The 19,023-nt window shown below is 36.7% G+C and overlaps 1 protein-coding gene across 1 annotated transcript in view; it reads right to left on the reverse strand.

The window, feature by feature from the left end:
* The window catches only part of RECK (reversion inducing cysteine rich protein with kazal motifs), a 62,319-nt gene that overhangs the window by 18,982 nt on the left and 24,314 nt on the right, over window positions 1-19,023 (reverse strand). Inside the window, exons 6-13 of the mRNA XM_064443763.1 lie at window positions 18,854-18,901; window positions 8,871-8,904; window positions 7,840-8,037; window positions 7,187-7,454; window positions 6,267-6,446; window positions 5,097-5,309; window positions 4,180-4,316; window positions 1,770-1,910 (exon numbers count right to left, since the gene is read on the reverse strand). Coding sequence (XP_064299833.1) covers window positions 1,770-1,910; window positions 4,180-4,316; window positions 5,097-5,309; window positions 6,267-6,446; window positions 7,187-7,454; window positions 7,840-8,037; window positions 8,871-8,904; window positions 18,854-18,901 — 1,219 coding nt within the window. The remainder of the gene's footprint in view (window positions 1-1,769; window positions 1,911-4,179; window positions 4,317-5,096; window positions 5,310-6,266; window positions 6,447-7,186; window positions 7,455-7,839; window positions 8,038-8,870; window positions 8,905-18,853; window positions 18,902-19,023) is intronic.

Genomic DNA, 19,023 nt, shown 5'->3' on the forward strand with positions numbered 1-19,023 from the left:
AGCTGAAGTCTATCTTCACTTTTAGAAGAGCACAAGTGTAGCAGATGTACAAGTGAAGCAAAACCCAGTTTCCCTCTTTGTAATTAAAAATCACTGGAGAAACCGCTGATCAGCCACAGAACTGCTGGAACAAAAGAGGCTCAGGGAACTGATGCAAGACAGTTATGCCAATGTCCTCTTATCACTTCCTCTAGAAAGGAGGCTGCTTCATCCAATTCTGTTTAAAAATCGGTGTTGCTCTCACTTGCTTAGTCTCTCTCAACACATGTTCAAGCAGTCACCAAATGCAAGCTTCCCTCTTTGCTTCAAGACCATAGATGATCCCTTATGTCACAATGATACACTTGCTTTAAAGGAAGAGGAAAATTGTGGCAAACACTGTTGGTGTCTAAAATAGAACAATGAAGGGGCTGTAGAAGTTGGACATCGTACAGTCTCCCACCTCCTTTTGTAGATTTGATCCTTATTATCAACACTATCCAAGCCTGCCATTTCAAAGTTAGATAGCTGAAGCTCATTCTACATGAGGCTCTCTCCCCAGTCAGCTCACATTTACTCATGGTGCAGAAGCTAGACAACACTTATCTTCTAAAAAAGTAGCTCCCAAAAGACCACGAATGCCTTTCTAGTGAGATGCACCTACATTAAAAGTATCACTTAATGGAGCAGCAGCAGAAATGCAGTCAGCTGTGTATTGCTGCATCTCCAGACATCATCTGTAATGAGAAGCAGTACTGTGGGTCTCGTGGAAGGACAAGGCAGCACAACATCTATTATTCACATTTTTATTGTTTCCCAAAGTCAGTGTCTTTTCCCTCCAAACTACAAGTCTACGTACAGATTTGGGAAAGACACAGAGCTCATCTGTTTTGTGGTTCTGCCTTTTTCTCCAGTCAATGAACTCACAGCACTGTCAGTCATTAAACATGAAGTGGAGAGACGCTGCAACAGTGCTGCAAGCTCAAGTAGTAGAGAGAAGAAAGGAGAGGCAAATAAATTATGTGCCATGTCATTTCCTTCCCGAGCCCTAAATCTGGGCACCCTGAATCTAGTGAAGCGGCAACAGTGAAGCTCTTAAGAAAAAGTCTGTGTATCAAATTACTCAGACCAGAACTAGTAACCCATGAGTTGCTGGAGAGATTTTGACAAGTTGACTTGGCCTATGAAGAAGTATTTGGGACAATTCCATGTAAGATACAATCTTGAACTTTAATATAACACCAGAACTGCTGCCAATGGAAATGTACATCCCACTGCGCCCTGCATTTGATCAGATGCTCAGAGCTCTCAAAATGTCCTCCCAAGACTGACAGCCTGATTTTCATTAATTTTGAGGCAAGACATAATGCACGTTTATTTCACCAGTAAGGAAAATAATGCAGATATGGCTAATAATGTATGGAAATACAGGGCAATACATGTTGTGTGTCTGCAGAAGTAGTGAGTGGCACTGTATTTGCAGTATTGCATGCTTGTAATTTTAAATAGCAGGCAGGCTGCTTAGAGACCATGTATGGACATTTGTTTCTTCTGAGGCAAAATAAATGATGTATCTTCTAATAAGATGTTACGTTTCAGTAGACAATAAAAATAGAAACACACTCAGAAATGGAACAAGCTAGAAAGTAGGCTACAGCTTTTGAAAACACAAGATAATTGTGATAATATTTCTTTTGGGATATCAGGAATTCAGTTTAAAGCTTTCAACAAAATTTCAATAACATGTTTATCAGCAAAATTCAGGTAAACAGAAGTCCAAAAACCCTTACCTGGCACACACAAATACGGAAGACACAGTTCTCCAGCCTGACATCCTTTTCTATTTACTTCACATAACTGATTAGCTGCGCATGGGTTCGGATTACATGGATGTGTAACATCTTCTACAATGTTACCTAAAGAACTTGGGCCTGAAAACAGAATATACAGCATATGTATTGATTTAAATAAGGTTTATTTTTCTTCAGTAAAGCATGGAATTTCTTACGTTCAGTAAAATAATATTTTTGATAATTCAGTTAATTTTTTTTTTTATTTTTAACTATACTTCTAGAAGCTTGACATGACAAAGTAGTTAACTTATTTCAAAAGTTTAGGCCTCAATCCTGGAAATGATGACCTGGATGATCCTTCAAAAGCAAAATATATTTCCTCTATTTTGTTTCCCCAATAATTTTCTCTATATGACAAAAATACACATCGACAACAACTGGCAGTTTAATCAAGAGAAGTCCCATGGTCAGTGATTAACAAACTGGAAGTTTAAAGTACACTTGATGTTCAACCAAGTTTGCTATAATTGATAAACTTCTGTTTCTGTTTTCCCTTTAACTCACTAGCAATGTTCTCCTGTTACAAGGTTATGGAAAGGGAAAACAACATGGAAAAACAACAGCTAAAGGGAAAGAACCAACCAAAGTTTCAATACATTGTCTCTCTGGCAACAACTTATTTGTTGAGGCATGCTTTCAGCTGCAGCTCTCACTAATCAAAATTTTACTATTTTCAAAGTTCCTGGGATTCTGAGTAAGAAATATCAAAATTTAATTTGGAAGAAGGTATAAAAGAAAGAAATCCTATAAAGCTAAAAAGGTCTAAATCCTACAGAGATAAATATGCAATAGCAAGTAGTAGTAGGGCAGAGCAGATTTGGAAAATCATGTAAAAAGATCCATTTAAATGAAATCTGGAACCAAGATAAAATTTTACTAATACAGTTGTGTTCCACACGGAGGGATAAGATACGCTAGACGAAAACAGAATCACAAAAACTTCATTCTTCCATATACCTACTAAATTCATGTTCTATTGCCCCGAGAGTTAACTTCGTTTTTTGTTATTCTAATTGCACAGTTGAAGAGTTTATGCATCAGGCAAAAGTAGCTTTGTACATCATGAAGTTGTGCTCTAAATCATGCTATTGTTTAAGAAACATTTATTTGAGATCAGTCCTCCCAAGCATGATCCAGTTTTTGCCCTGTAAATAAATAGTGCTAGTGGTTTTATTATTATTGTCCTTTTTTGGCATGTGAGATGACTTCTTGAAGAACAGGGTTTTCTTAAAGTAAGATTAGCGAGTCTATTTTCAAGTGGATAAAAATCATTGAAATTCAACAAGCCAGATTATTAGATGATACAGATTAGTGTACTTGCACTGAATATATGAAGTCACTGAAGAGAAGTGTAGTGGGTTAGCCTTGGCTAACAGCCAAACACCAACCCAGTCCTGTCCCATCCCTCCCCCCCACCCCCAAATGGGATGGGGGTGGAAAACAGGTAGAACAGGAACAGAAAAGCTTATGAGTTGAGATAAAGACAGGGAGATTGCTTAAGAATTATCACCACGCACAAAACTGACTTGACTTGGGGAAAATTAACTGAATTTATTGCCAATTCAAATAACTATCTGATTACAGATTCAGGTAATGGGACCAAAAAGACAGTCTTTAAAGCAACTTCTTTCTTCCTCCCTTTCCCAGGCTCACCTTCACTCCTTCACTCCAGATTTCTCTGCCCCTGCCCCAGGTGATGCAGTGGGGACTGGGAGAAGTGGGGGATGATGGTGACTATGGTCAGTACATCACGGCTTCTCTCTGCTCATTCCTTGCCACACATTTCTCTGCTCCAGCAAGGGCTCTCCACAGGCTGCAGCTTCCTTCAGGGTATACCCACCTGCTGTGGCACAGTGTCTTCCACAGGCTGCCTTGTAAACACCTGCTCTGCCATGGAGTACCTCCTGTGGCTCTGACCTTGTTTCTACCTGTTTCTCACTCCGCCAGTTTCCTCCTCCTCCACCTGCCTGCCACATTTTGCCCTTTCTTAAACATGCTCCCACAGAGGCACCACAAACTTTGCTAAGTGACTCAGCTTTGGCCTATAGTGGGCCTGCTGCTGAGCTGGCTGTGCCTGGCACAGTGCAGTCTCTGACATCTTCCCATACAGCCCCTGCAGCCTCCACCACTACCAAAACAACCGTGCTATGTACACCCAATACAAGAAGGAATAAACGTAATGAGCTATAGCAATTTGAAAAATTCAATTTCTCTAATACACTAAACAAAATGTCTCAAATTAAATACAATTTTCTTTAAAAGAGATAATGAAAGTTATTAAAAGCAATGATAAGCATTCAAAGCATCTTGGTTTCTAATTTTGTTGCATTGGTATGTTGATACTTACTCAGGTATGTATCCAAAGGGATACAGCTCTCCAAGTCATCTGTTGGAGATAAGAGCTCACAAATACTTTCAGCTGAGTGGCCTTCAGGGAATTTATTATGATCTCCACATTTCTTCAGTATTTCCACACAATCTGATCTTTACATAAATAAAGAAACAGAACTTCATGAACACTACTTGAAGAAAAATGGTCTTATATGAAAAAGATTTCTTTCCACATTCTTCCCTTCCCCGAATCTACAACTTCACCCCTCCTGCCTCACAACAGTGTTTTTATATATATATATATATATATATATAAATATATATGTATATGCTACATTTTGCATACAGGGAGAGGAACACATTTGTGACACAAAGACAGGAACACTTACAGAAAAGCTTGCACTTCTCTTCCTTTAATTTGGGCTTGGTGATCTTTATTTTCTATGGCATCATATGCATATACCTTTCAAGACCAAGCATTTCCTTCATTTATCAATGTCTAATATGGGTTGAACTCTATCTCACTACCTGTACTATTAACTGGTCTCTTTTCCACCCAATTCCCTACTTTCAAAACTTTTTAAAAAATAAACTTCATTTTTTGAGACATTTCTGTCAGCTGAAAATCACCAGTAGGTCCCAAAACCGAAAGAGGAAAGGTTTTATAGACACCACAGACAGCCGAAAAAAAACCCAACAACAAATCAAATTTACAATGGAAGCATATACAAACATCTCATTAACAGGCAAGCACCTTCTATTTACAGTGATGGAGATTCAAGCAATGGCAGCTACACGAGCTCATGTTCCTTCCGTGTTCATGTTGCCATGTTTTCCTAACATAAGCCAAACACAGTCCTACAGCAGCCTTTTAGTTCCCATTAAAATCCTTAGCAGAACCTTTAAACTGTTTTCTTCCATAACAGTACTTACTTGCAGATAATACTTCCTCTAGATTTGCTGTGGCAAGGTTTAATCTGGAGTGAGCAGGCAATTGCCTTCCACATTTCTGGTTGACATTTTTTAATATCAAGCACAGGAATATTTATAAATGGCATCTTAATACTCCCTTTTTCCCATAGCTTCATGTCATTCATGGCTCCCTGGTCTGACTGAGTATTGCAGCTCCGAAAAAGTTCTGTTGGTCTTAAAAGAAGAAGTTAAGATATGGCATGTACCCAAGAAAAATAACACACCACACATTTTACCTTTCACCATATGAGTTCTACAACCTTGATATGTCTTGCTTTTTGTTGTATAAAAGAAATTAACCCCTTCCACAGTTAAGCAAGATTAAAATCAATTTGAATTTTGCCTTTAGGGAAAATAAGCTCTTTAAGACTCAGTGTTGAAACTTCCTTCTTACCTCTACCTCTTAGATCAAATATCGCTTAAATTTTTCTTGCCTGAAGAAAGCTGACTTAAAAGCAAATATCTTAGATATCCCAAATATCTGTGCGAATGTTTCCTGGTGAATCACTTAATGCAAGTTGATTTATCATTTATATTTGCCCAGGCTGTATCTATCACATATGATTCTACTACTCATATAACACCCATGCCACTGTATACTACTTCAAAGAAAAGCCAGAGATCTCTAACAGCTAACAAAATCTTTATTTTTTTTAAAACGCAAAACTATTTCAGTTGTAACCTTGCAATTACTAATTCAGACACCACTTTTAAATCATACATTTTGCCCTGTAGAGTATAAAACCACAGAAATATCTCTGAAAGAAAAGAAATTTTGAAAAAGAGAAACATTTAACAAGAATTTTTACCTTATTTATAATATACAACATTCCAGTAATGATGCCTTACTTGTCTATACAGTAAGACAGAGGAATATGCTGCTAATACATGATGACATTTTACAAGTTCATGGGTTAGCTTTTATTCTTGTAAGTTTTGTTACGTCTATTGTTAAATAAATTTCCAAAGGTTTACTCTAAATAAAAACTATTTATTTTTAAATTATCTAAAAAATATTTGCAGAAAGACAGCTACACACAATCTCAAAGTAAGCCTGAAAAACATTTTATTTTATTTGTTAAATCAAAGCACAGGAATTCCTTTATAAAATATTCAGTGTGTCTCTCCTACCTGTTATTAAAATTAGTGCAGTAAGTAAGATTTCTACAGCCCAGCTGACAAGGTTCTCGTACATCTGCTAAACAGGTCAACATGGAAACTTCAACTGCATTATACTCACAAAAGCGATCAAATTCTTGCCAGCTCTGTGAATTGCCCCAGCTTGTGCTATAAAGTTTAGTGCAGAGCTCTCTGAAAAAAAAAAATATAGACAAAGAAAATAAAATCAAAAGAACAGCAGTTGTTTAGATATAGCAGAGCCTGTTTCTTTGCTGATCACAACAGCCTACACTCACTGTGGAAGATCAGTGCTAATTTTACTTGTAATGAATCTAGGTTGACATGACAATGAACAACAACTAATCCCACCCTTCAACTTCAAATCACACCTTCTCCTCCTATGGAAATGATTGGCAAGCAAAACACATTTCTTCTCCCCTGATGTTTGAATCAGGTGTACTGTTTGTTGCTAACCTAAGTTATTTTTCATTGACAAAAATCTGAATAGCATCTAGTAAGGAATACGGCTAAGGTTCAAACATGCAGCAATGAGGTACTTGAGAGTTTGTGCAGTTCATTACCCCCTTGGCTCTCTTTAGCCTCTGGTTAAGGCCTCTTCATCTTGTTGTAATATTGGTTACTATGACCACAATTAAGGTATAAGTTTCATTAACTTAGCATTTCTGCTATAATAAGCCAGTGCTAAAAGTGAGAATAGTGTGATTTCTCTTAGGGAACAGTACTTTTTGTGATACAAAGTAAGTATTGGACAGAACGTGACACACTGTTTACCTGATTACCTAAACCTGTATTTTTCAATAGGATTCACAGAACTCTATTTGATGTACATAGCAAGATTTATGCAAAGGCCCGATGCGAGACAACTTCTGAAGCATTTTCAAAATTGGAAATAATGGTAGAGAGATACTGACCTACATGTGGAAGAGTTTGCTTTAGAACAGCAATGGAGCTTAGCTCCATCAAGGCCTGTTGAAGGTGGAGGGTGCACAGTGACTCCTGGGTGAACAGATCTTGAACTCTCAAGAAAACATTGCCAAAGTGGATCCTGAGGGAGAGGCATTGTTTTACAGCCTTCTATAAGTCCATCAACAATTTCAAGCTCTGTTTTCATTGACATTAGAATTCTTTTACAAGCAGTCTGACACGCATAGTCTTCTGCTCTATCGCAGCAATACAAACCTGTTAAAAAAATTAAAAAATAGTCAATGATCAAGCATACAACAAGCACCAAGACACATGATATAATAGCCCTCAGAGAAGTGCCATAAGGAGGCTTCTCCCCCACCAAATAACCTCAGATAACATTGCTTCTTTTAAATACAAACAGAATCAGCTCTGGGAAAACCAGCAATATGCAGAATTTTTTTTTAAAAAAACAAAACCAGTAATACACCTACAAAAGTTATCATCATATAAATTAATATAATTACAATATAGAAATACATTAATACAATTTATACAACAGACTTACACAACTCATTTTATAGAAAAAGTATATACAATCCTCAAACATTTTTAGTATTTTTTTATAATGTTCAGTAAAGAAGGATTTTTTTATACTTACTATCTGTAGGATTTCTCATTGGATATGACTGTGTATAGTTGTTCACACAGTGTATAAGCTGAGGGCTAATAGATGCACAGTAATTTTCAACTGCTTTAATTTGTGAAGGACCAGGAGAAGAGTCTGTCCGAAAAATTGCTTGACAATATTCCCGACAGTTTGTATGATGACCTGCATAACTGCAACAGACTGACCCCACTGAGGAAACAAACAACAGAAAATCTATAGGTTTCTACACACAGAGAAATGAAGAAATGAGCATGTCTGTACCACACACAATGATGCTCAAGGTATTGTATTACTGTGAAAAAAAATTAAATTACTCTATGTTCTATTAAAATAATCTCTGTCTACAGAATGACTGGCAATATCTGTAACTAGCCAAATTAAATTTGTTTGTTTGGCTAGGCAAAGAAGTCCCCAAAGCCATCTTGAACTCAGGTTCAAGACACCAGCATGCCAGCTGAATTTTCTCTTCAGCTATTTTGTTCTTAAGGTAACCAAACTTGTTCTATAATTGAATTATTAGGCAAATATTAATAGTATACAAAGAAATATGAAAGTAGTGTCCTAAAACTTATTAAAAAAACCACACAGATGGTATCACCCATTTTTGATATGTTATTAAATATACACTTCTTGATAAATACTTCTACTAGAATTAATTCTGACACACTGATTTCATTTTATATAGACAGACATCAGGCAACAAAACACTTGCATGGTGCAAGATTTCATCTAGACATTTAATTTTGTTACTTAACACTCATCAAATAAACAAAGCAGAAGGAAAAAATGAGCTTCTAAGCAATCATGAAAGTAGGGCAAAAAAAGTTACACAAAATAAAACCTAATATAAAATATATGAACAGCCCAATCCCCTTATCACTTCAGGAGGAAAATTTATGCTTGTAGTTTGTCCTTCTGTGGAACTGAATCTATATGTACATATATGAATTTCTTACATTTTAGATAAAAAAGAACAATATAAAAGAAAAACACAACCCCCAAACTATTCATTACATACTTACTTTCATTTCTGTTAATACAACTAAAGAGAGCATTCTGAAATCAAAACAAAAATAGTGTTACAAGCCAGAAAACTTCATATAAATATTTAAGTGTCCAGTCATTTCTTATAATGAGCTAATAAATCTAACTTTGTTACTATTTGTTCCAATTAGATTGAATTGAAACAAAAACATTATACAAAAACACTGAAAGCAGGATATTAAAAGATCAGTAGTCAACTTAGTTCTGTGTGCATTCATAATAAAATAGATCAATAGTCAAGTAAGTAAATAGGCAGACTTTCCTGGACAAACTTAGAAACAGCATGCTATAATAGGATGTCCCAAAATGTTTGGGTTTGTTGTTTGTGGGCGTTGGTATTTTTTTTTTAATTACAGTAATTTTAAAGATTCTATGTGAAAAAAAAGAACTCTGCACAGATGCACATATGCAAATAGAAAACCTTAACAAACTAACTCAACAATATACCTTAAAAGCTCAAGCATGCTATCAGCTCCCTCAAACTGCAGCCAAAAGCTACAGTTGGGAGATGTAATACATGTTAAATGACTTAAGGGAAACACGCACACTCTGCTGTTTTGTTTCAGAGGACTCTCATTGACAGATCAATCACAGAATCATAGAATCATTTGGGTTGGAAGGGACCATTAAAGGCCATCTAGTCCAACCCCCCTGCAGTGAGCAGGGACATCTTCAGCTAGATCAGGTTGCTCAGAGCCCCGTCCAGCCTGATCTCAAATGTTTCCAGGGATGGGGCATCTACCACCTCTCTGGGCAACCTAGGCTAGCGTTTCACCACCCTCACTGTAAAAAATGTCTTCCTTATATCTAGTCTGAAACTACCCTCTCTTATTTTAAAACCATTGCCCCTTGCCCTGTCACAACAGGCCCTGTTAAAAAGTCTGCCCCCACCTTTCTGATAAGGCCCCTTTAAGTACTGAAAGGCCGCAATAAAGTCTCCCTGCAGCCTTCTCTTCTCCAGGCTGAACAACCCCAACTCTTTCAGCCTGTCTTCACAGGAGAGGTGCTCCAGCCCTCAGATAATTTTTGTGGCCCTCCTCTGGACCCACTCCAACAGGTCCATGTCCTTCCTGTGCTGAGGACGCCAGAGCTGGATGCAGCACTCTAGGTGGGGTCTCACCAGAGCAGAGTAGACAGGCAGAATCACCTCCCTCAAGACTTGAACTCTTGCCCCAAACTACCCCGCTCTTCCCCACACTGAAAAAGCACACTACTTCTTAAAAAAAACAGATACCACATATAAGCTTTCCAGAACTCCATGAAAAGATGAAGTCATAAGGTTGAAATTACAAAGTAGTTGCCAACTATCAAAGACTTTAAAATTATATGATTGTGAAAAAGAAGAAAAATTTGAACCCCTTCCACACCTGACCTCCACACTTGTCAGAATACAAGATTATAGGAAGTCATCAAATATATTAACATAGTGACAAAACACAATCCCGATCTTCATAAAGTTCCTGATCTCCTTCATTTCATCTATCCCCATCATTAAACAAATTTGTACTTTACACAGCATCTAGAGAAGAAAACAGGAACACCATCATATTGGCCCACAAACATATTGTGGAATTAAAATCTTGCTTCAGTACAGCAGAGTATCAGATGTGCTACTACCTCTACATGAGAAGAGACCTCAAAATGCAGACCTAACTTAAGTTCAGTAGTTCACTAGATTCTTCATCTGTGTTAGTTACTAGTATTTACTACAATTCTCTGCATTGGAGAGAAGTGGGTATCCGCAATAATCCTTGGGGTATTTTTGTGAAAATTTGTACTGGTGCAAACAGAGAGAAGTGTTACATTTTTCAAGTGAGGAAAATACAAATGTGTTAGGAATCCTCTTGACGTTTTTACTTTTCTTTTTATCTTAAAGATTGTGTAGAGTTTGTTTTTCAATTAATCTTCTCTACTTACTTTCTTCTCTGAGATCATTTAAGTCAATTATTCTGTTTTGGCAGCATCCTTATTTTCCCCACTATTGTCTAAGTAGGATTACAGAGAAAAGCAAAGTAAATATCAAAGTGATCAAATCTCCCAGTGGCTAACTCATAAAAATACCACTAACTACAACATCTGAATGCTGAGGATTTCCTCTCAAGCAGCTTGCTCATGTTCAGTTATGAACATACTCTGTTCAGAGGAGCGGCACAAACAGGCAGTCTCATCTCTCTACAAGACAGCTTCATAACCCCCACTATGTGCACCCTTTCCCTTATCTACTCACCTTCAGAGACATCTTAAATCCTGACACCAGAAGCAGTAAATATTATAGAGTCCCAACTTCTTATTTCATTGAAGTTCATTAAGCACATGTATTCCACTAGAGAACTGGAGAATTCTACAATTGTACTTTCCCTTTTAGATTTTTTTTCCTCATTAAAGTTTTGTAAGTACCCAAGTAAAAACATGATTCTTTTAAAATGTTGTTCTTATTTTTCGTAGCTATCTTCATCCTCTTTTCTGTTTTCATTTAAGAGTAAACACTTCAGAACACAAATTGGCTATCTATGTATGAATTAACATTCAAATGAATTAGCATTCCTGAATAGACAGTTCTGATGAAAATCTGAAGAGCCAAAAGAATTACTTACTGTACCAAGACAGAAGACTCACATTTTAATTTAGATTTGAAAAGCCTCAAGCCTTGATGTTTCAGTTTGTATCGTGACATTAATGATTTTATTTTATGCTGTAATTTAAATCACAAGTTCCAACTTGCCGATTACTCTTTATGCCAAGAAAACCATAGTGCCACAATCATGTTTTCTACAGTCTCACAATTTTATTATATTTTGAATAATATATTTTTGGAGATGGAAATATGTTAACACTCCAATGCAAGATTTTAAAGAGGACAGTCCCAATATTGTAGTGCACAGCATTGCTTTCTTCTCTTCACAGTCAGAAATTTAAACCATGGGTAAACCATGGCAGATGTGGCACTGAGATTAACGACCTTAAGAGAATAAACGCAAACCTAACCTGAAAATGTAAGTTAGTTTTCCATGAACACCAGCTACTTATAATTTTAGTGATCATGAATAAAAGCACAGGTCTATTGAAGATACTTCACACAGAAATTCAAGTTTACCTTACACAAAACAATGCCCAAAACCTCACAAAGCAAGAATTCAGGCATATTGTCATTCTTCTAATATCCTCTACCAAATTTTAGCTCTTTTCTCCCAAGAGCACAGATACTGCATAGATTCTCTGAGAATGAGAACGGATTTGCAGCAACATTCCTCATCCCAGCAGCAAGTTTTCATCTGATTCACTTCAGATTTTCCCTCTTTACTACCCACAAAGCAAATCCTGTCACCCATTCATCTGTGTAACAGAGATGAGGGACAAAAGAACTCATGGAAACAGAACATGTAGACAGAGTCACCATCCCACATCGGTAAAGAACAGATTTATACTGTTGCCTAAAGGTTCATGTCATTTTTAGAGCACCATACATCCTATGGATGCCAGATTATGGTTATCAGAAAGTCACTCTTTAAATGTGGCCACTTGGTTTCTTTGGGACCTTCCGTTTGAAAAAAGAAACAACTGTCAGATAGGAATTGCCATACACAACATTGCCCTGACCCCAAACTGACTGTCTTCAGGAGCTGCTGAAATTAAGACTTCTCCACACCTGCCCTGTATCAAGCACTGGAAGGTGGCGTACTAACTAGCCAGGTAAAACCAACATTGTAACTTTATTAACACACTGGGATAGTAGAGGCTCGTGAAAAGGCTTAAGTCTGTCTGTCATGGTTATACCTGAGTACTTGACCACACTCTCAGAACAAGCAATGCTTAGAATTGTGATGCTTATAGCAATGCTTCTATAAACTCAGCTAAAAATTGTCGTGTTATTTAAAAGTTGAATTTCACAAAGAAGTTATTAAAAAGCAGTGCAGGGATAACAGTGCCACTGGCCCTGTTAGCTCAGATTCCAGTTTATAACTACACGCAACACAGACAAGAATGTTGAGAAGATTATTGTGTCTACCAGTGTTCCTCCTCTAAAGGAGGGCTCAAGTTGAGACAAAATTATCTTCTTCTAGCAAATCTACACACCAATTTTATACAGATAGGATGCCCATACAAGATAATAAATCTTCTTTCTGTACTTTGAAACTATAGTTGCAAGACTGCTGAATCACTGTAATAATGCTCATATTTCTGTTAAGAGGTGGCCTTACTCCTCTTTTCCACCTTGTTTTAAACTCTTCTCTCCCTGTTCCCAGTTGTATAGTCTTGTGCACACCTTTACACCAGCTCTGGCACTAATCATCTTCTCACGACCTGATTTTTCTCAGTAACCCTGCTAAAATCTCATTTTTCTCACATCCTAGGAATTTAGATCAGTGATTTCAACACATATAATACTAAGTTAGAACAGAATAATCTTTTAGATATCATCTTTTAGATGGACTTGCCAGAGGCAAAGTAAAGTATAAGGAGAAGTGTATTTGTATGGCTAGCAGTGGGAGGGAATGTGTGTGGAAAAAGGGCAGCTGCAGGAAGGAACAGGAAGAACTTCAGCTGCACTGAGTTGTTAAAGCAACTCACCGTATTTCATGAAACTGTGGTGTCTGTAGCCACCACAGAATACAGTGCTAGTTAGGGTGCTGACTTTGCTCTTTGTGTAGGTCTGGATAATTGTTCAGCTTCCCAGAAAGTACAGGTACACAGGTGGGGAGTGCAGCTATACAGACATAGAGAATCTTAATTAAAAAAAAAGTGTGTAGTCACCTGCTTGTATACAAAGCTGATAACAGCATTAGACAGCCTGATTTGAATTACTAACCATAACTTCATTACAGAACACAGGGTTAATACCCATCTCTAGTAAAGAAGCACTCACACTTAAGGAAACAGCAGCTTTTCTGCCCATTCAAGTTTCCTTCTGAACCTGCTAGTGAGCTATCAGAAGAGAAAGACTGAGAAAACAAAGCAACAGATAAAGCAGAGATATAGGTAAGGGAAAACAAAACAAAACAAACCCCACAAAAACCAAAAGAGCAGAAAAGGATGTTCTCTTTAAAGGAAGAACTAAGTCATCAAGATCTGGAAAAATGAGGATAAAAAGACAATACTATGTACACGCACAGAGTCTGATACTCCACTTCCAAATTGTGAATAAAATATTGACTGAACAAGGTGGCAATATTGAAATTTATGAAACACAAACATAATTATTTGTTTTACTTGTGCATTAGTCTCATATTTCAGACTTTTTTTTTAAAAACCAAATGCTGCTGAAACTGGTGATCAAAGCTAGTGAGACTATAAACAGAAGGAGTGGAAAGTAGCAGGCAACAAACCCATGTATGCCTTAAAAGAAAAGCGTCTCAGAGATCTTTTGGTGTTACAGAAATTGAAAAAGGCAATTGAAGTTTATCCTGCAGAGAGCATTGTCCAGTCTTCCTTACCAGAAGCTCCTTGAAGAAAGATTTTAGCCAGTACTGCAGGACCTAACTGGTTTCGCTCTTTTTGGAGCTCATCAGCTGCAGGTAACGGCTCAAAAAAACCAAAATGCATGCACACAAACACAAATAGAGCAGAGCATTTTGCTAAAGGAAGGAGCCTTCTGCATTGTAAGACATGCTTTTATATTATGAGCATATATTTTCTAAATGGCTGCCTCCTGTGTCTTGAATTAAAAGTGACAGTGAAGCTATTCCTTCATGCCAAAAAATTAAGAGTAGTTTGCTAAAAATCAAAGATTATTTTCCTCCCTAAAAATTATCATGATATCTGCATTCTACTAACTCTGGCAGAAAAATAAGTTTAGTACTGTTGTCTTGGACAACCCAACCGTGTTAAACATTTTAATATAGATCCTATCTGATTAAGTCCGTCTTAGCTGTAGGGAATACTTCTCAATTAACAAATACAGTAGGAAACAAAATGCTTCACTCTGCGAGAACAGCAATGAAAGTCCTGTTAATCTCTCCTTGACTTCATTTAATCTTAGAAGTCAGAAGGTAACACACTAAGGTTTAGTGGAGTCAGCTGGAGCTTCAAATGACGGTGCACATCTGTTAAGAACTTTAAAAACTTGTAATAATTAACAAGACCAAGATTTTCCTCAGTTATGTAAACCAGTACAGAAGTGAGAACACTTGCACAGTGAGGTAGAACAAAAATCACTGGAACTTAAATTTTGGCAAGATCGAGTGTTCTACCAACCTTATTTGAACAGTAGAGAATAGAGACAAAAAGCACCAGAAGATGATAATAATACTAGCTACGATGCTTACTATATGGTCAGAGTCCACCCTGAATTTGTCAAGTAGTACTTCCAGAGGCCACACACAGCCTCAGGAGTTCATTAGAACTCTTTTGGAACCTTTCCTTAGGTGATGCCTTAAACAGCTCCTTGAGTTATAATCTTTTGTCTCTGAGTAATCCACACTAACAGTTAGGTTTAGTAGCCAGCATCCACTAAAACCTCAGCATAATGCAGGATCGTATGACCCTAGAAGATAAAACAAGCCAACACTGTAGCACAGTGAACACTTTTCTGAATCCCTACTACAGCACTGGAAGCTGCAGGGACTGCATTTGAAGTTTCTGTACTTAAAACTGTAAGAAAATGAAGTCAGATTAAGCTAAACAGTGCTTAAATCTGTGAGAGCAAAAATACCTTTAAACAGTCCAAGGACACCAAAAAATGTTTACTTCGATGTGTCAAAGATAGTTTTAAGAGCAGAAGCTAAATAACTGGCAACTTTTCCAATTATATTTCGACTGCACAGCAGATGTTAATAGTGCTGCAGCAAAGCTCTCATAATGCCAATTAACTAGGGAAGTTTTAATGTCTGATTTAGTACACATGAAATAAGAACTGGCGTTCTTAATGTGCAGAGAGGTGAACTCACAGTATGCAGTGCAGAGACTCAAGAGCTACAATCTAATGGAAATTTTAGTACTACCCTTTCCATGCACAAAAGAGAGAAAAGTGATCTCAAATTCAATAATAAAGCCTTCAAAGCTAATTTCAAGCTTTATAAACTATTTTAAGTTACTCTTCCAAGCATATATTCCATGCAGTCTTTTAAAAAATGAACCTTAACTTTACATCGAACTTTTGAAAATAGGAAAAGCAGAAAATCCTACATACAATCCATACAGTCTCCACTTTTTCTTCTTCCTGTGACTATTACCTACCTTCTTTTTAGAGGAAGATGAACAGGATAGCAGAAAGCTGGAAGAAGTAGTGGAAGAAAGAGTTGAAATGCATAGAACTAGAGAAAAAATGAAGACGATAAAATGAATATTGGAGAAGCAGAAGATGGAAAAAAGAATTACCCCAATAAAATCTTTCAAAAGAAGGCAACTAAAGTACATTTCAGTAACACCCAAAAATATTCAGTAAGCTGTGTTAAATTTTTTAAATTTTTGTATGCATTGCTCCTTGAAAATAAAAAATGTTTTAGAGGACACTCAATCTTCAAAGCGCTGATCAAAAATGAGTAGCTTATTACAACATGATTCATTTTAAAATCTCCCAATTAAAAGAATCACAAGCTTCATAAACATTTACAGTAAAATTAATCCAGAAACGTATGACCAGCAGAAAAATAATCTCAGTTAATCTTGTGTAAAGTTGGCACAACAGTGCTAAAGCGATTCTGCTACTGTACAACCTAAGACTCTACTTAGCAACTTCAAACTCTGTGACGCCTCCTGCTTGGAGTTCGGGGTTTTTTCAACTGCTCTGAACCCTACGCCCCGCCCTTGAACACTTACCTCATTCTTCATGCTCACTAACTTAGTGGGAAGCTGAAGGGTGTCTCATGAAGTTGCTTCCCTAATCTCAAAAGCTTAGAGGAAAGTACTATGCGCAGTTCAGTCACCTATTGCAAGAAGTCTGTGAAAATCCTCGGGAAATCCTTACGTGAGTATGTAAGCTATGAAAGTTGGTAAGCTATGAGACTGTTTACAAAAAGGGAATTATATTTTTATGTTCTTAATTCAGCTAGCTTTGACTTACATGTCATGTACTTATATATTCAATACCTCAATAACAGACTTGAGAGCTTATGAACAGCACCATGACCTATATTGTAAACTAATTCTCAAATTGGATCTTCATTTTTAGTGAATAAAGTATGAATTCTTAAACACAAAGGCAGACACAGTATGTATGACAATTCATTTATATGATGCACAGGCTCTTTCTGATCTTATGTCACCTCTTTCAGTTTTAATTAGCCACTCCCTTCCCAGTTGTTCGGTTTCTTCCCCAGCCAACCCAACTGAGTACAAAGTATGGTACTGGTCACAGGCACACGTACAGACTACAGAAAGAGCAGGACACATTCACCAAGGCACCAAGAAAACTTTTTTTAAGAAAAGGAGAAAGAACGACTAGGATGTGAAAAAGTACAGGTTCCCTCCAGAAGTATTTTTTGGAATCTCCTACCTTAGACAAAACTTCCTTGAATTTTATATAACCAATTGGTCTCTTGAGACCATTGCAGGTACTATTTTTCATGAGTACCTGTAAGCCTAGATACATAGGAAAGCCCATTGTCATACAAAATTCAGTAATAACTGAAGATCTACCACATCATATACTTCACTTCTGTCTTTAACATAATATCTGTATCTACTACTTCCTAGTGTTCATTGAAGAAGTATCTTTCCTTCTTGACCAACCAGAAGATTGATTCCTTCTTCTATAATTTTTCTCCCTCTCCTTCTCTTTTAGTGTTGCACAGATAGAAAGGGTTAAGGTTTTCTGTACAATAACAGCAAGATCACTCTTGAATAAGAGTGAGTGACCCACTTTCCAAAATTCCAGATAAAAACTGGTAAAAGAAGAACTAGGAAAAGTAAATAAAATGACTATCACCATTTTGTAGTCATTCTTTAATCTCTTACCTTTCCTCTCCCGTTCTCCTTCAACCCATATTGGCCAACCTCTCCTACAGCAATGCAGAAATCCAGAAAAAACAGAAGGAAACAGACCAGCATAATAGAGGAGAAGCTTACAGGTGATGACAGTATAGCATATCATAGCATGAGAGGAGACAGAACTACTTAAAATGAAAATTCATTTTTTAAGAGAACAAGCTATGGTAACTTCAACAGTGAAGAGTCTAGCAAAATACTCCGTAAACTGCTTAGATAAATGGACTGAAGCAGGGAAAAAATGAATTTAATGATATCTGGAAAAACAGGAAACCTGCTACACTTCTGCCCAAATCAAGAGAACAGAGGATTGTCTGGTATCCTGAACTGTTGATTATGAGCAGAATTTATGCATGACTACCTAATTCAGGGCAGGAAGAAATGAGATGAAAGAGGGGAGGAGGAATCTCGTGTTTAATTAAGAAACTGATCAAAAGAAAAGAAGTCCTAGCAGAATAGCATTTCTAACAAACTGTATTAAAAAGAATACAGGTAAAGGCAGATTTCTGAAAATACTCTGATTAACTTGAAGAGCAGAACAGTAAAAATAATTGCAAGCATTCATAGTTTCACTGATGTTACAAAAAATTATTCATTTGATATGATTAGCATTAGGATAGGATACTTAAAAGGTTATTCTTTCCTGAGTTTATTTCTTTAGGTCACTTTTAAGCTGACCTTCCCACTACAGAAGCCGAAATGTTTCTGACGGAATGAATGCTCACGATGAATGCCAACTTTCATCAGAACTCCTATGAAACAAACTTTTCTGGAATCCATGTCTCCATCTTGAAAGTTGCATCTTTTTCATTCAAATTAAAGTATATGCAAGTCTGAAAGAAGACAAGCCCCTTTTACAGAAACGATTGTCCTTTTACAAATACTGTAGAGACAGGTAATTTAAATTTAGTTGAAAATGAGTGTATCCAGAAATATGGCTATAAGACTACTGGACCTTCCCTCTTCTACAGGATACTTTTTACCAAATTTAAGACAAGTGATTTTTAATAAGACATATCCAGACAAGATACACACATACCTCATATTCCTTCCTGCAGACCTTTAAAACATCATTCTTTGCAGAAGCCTGAAAGACAGATAAATTTCTCCATTTCTAGTAGAAAATAATAAAATCATATTGCAAAATAAAGATTATATTGACTTTGATAACCATGGATTCATAATGTATTTCAATGTTCCTTTTTAAGA

Source organism: Phalacrocorax carbo, chromosome 2 (assembly GCF_963921805.1).
Source record: "Phalacrocorax carbo chromosome 2, bPhaCar2.1, whole genome shotgun sequence".
Lineage (NCBI taxonomy): Eukaryota > Metazoa > Chordata > Aves > Suliformes > Phalacrocoracidae > Phalacrocorax > Phalacrocorax carbo.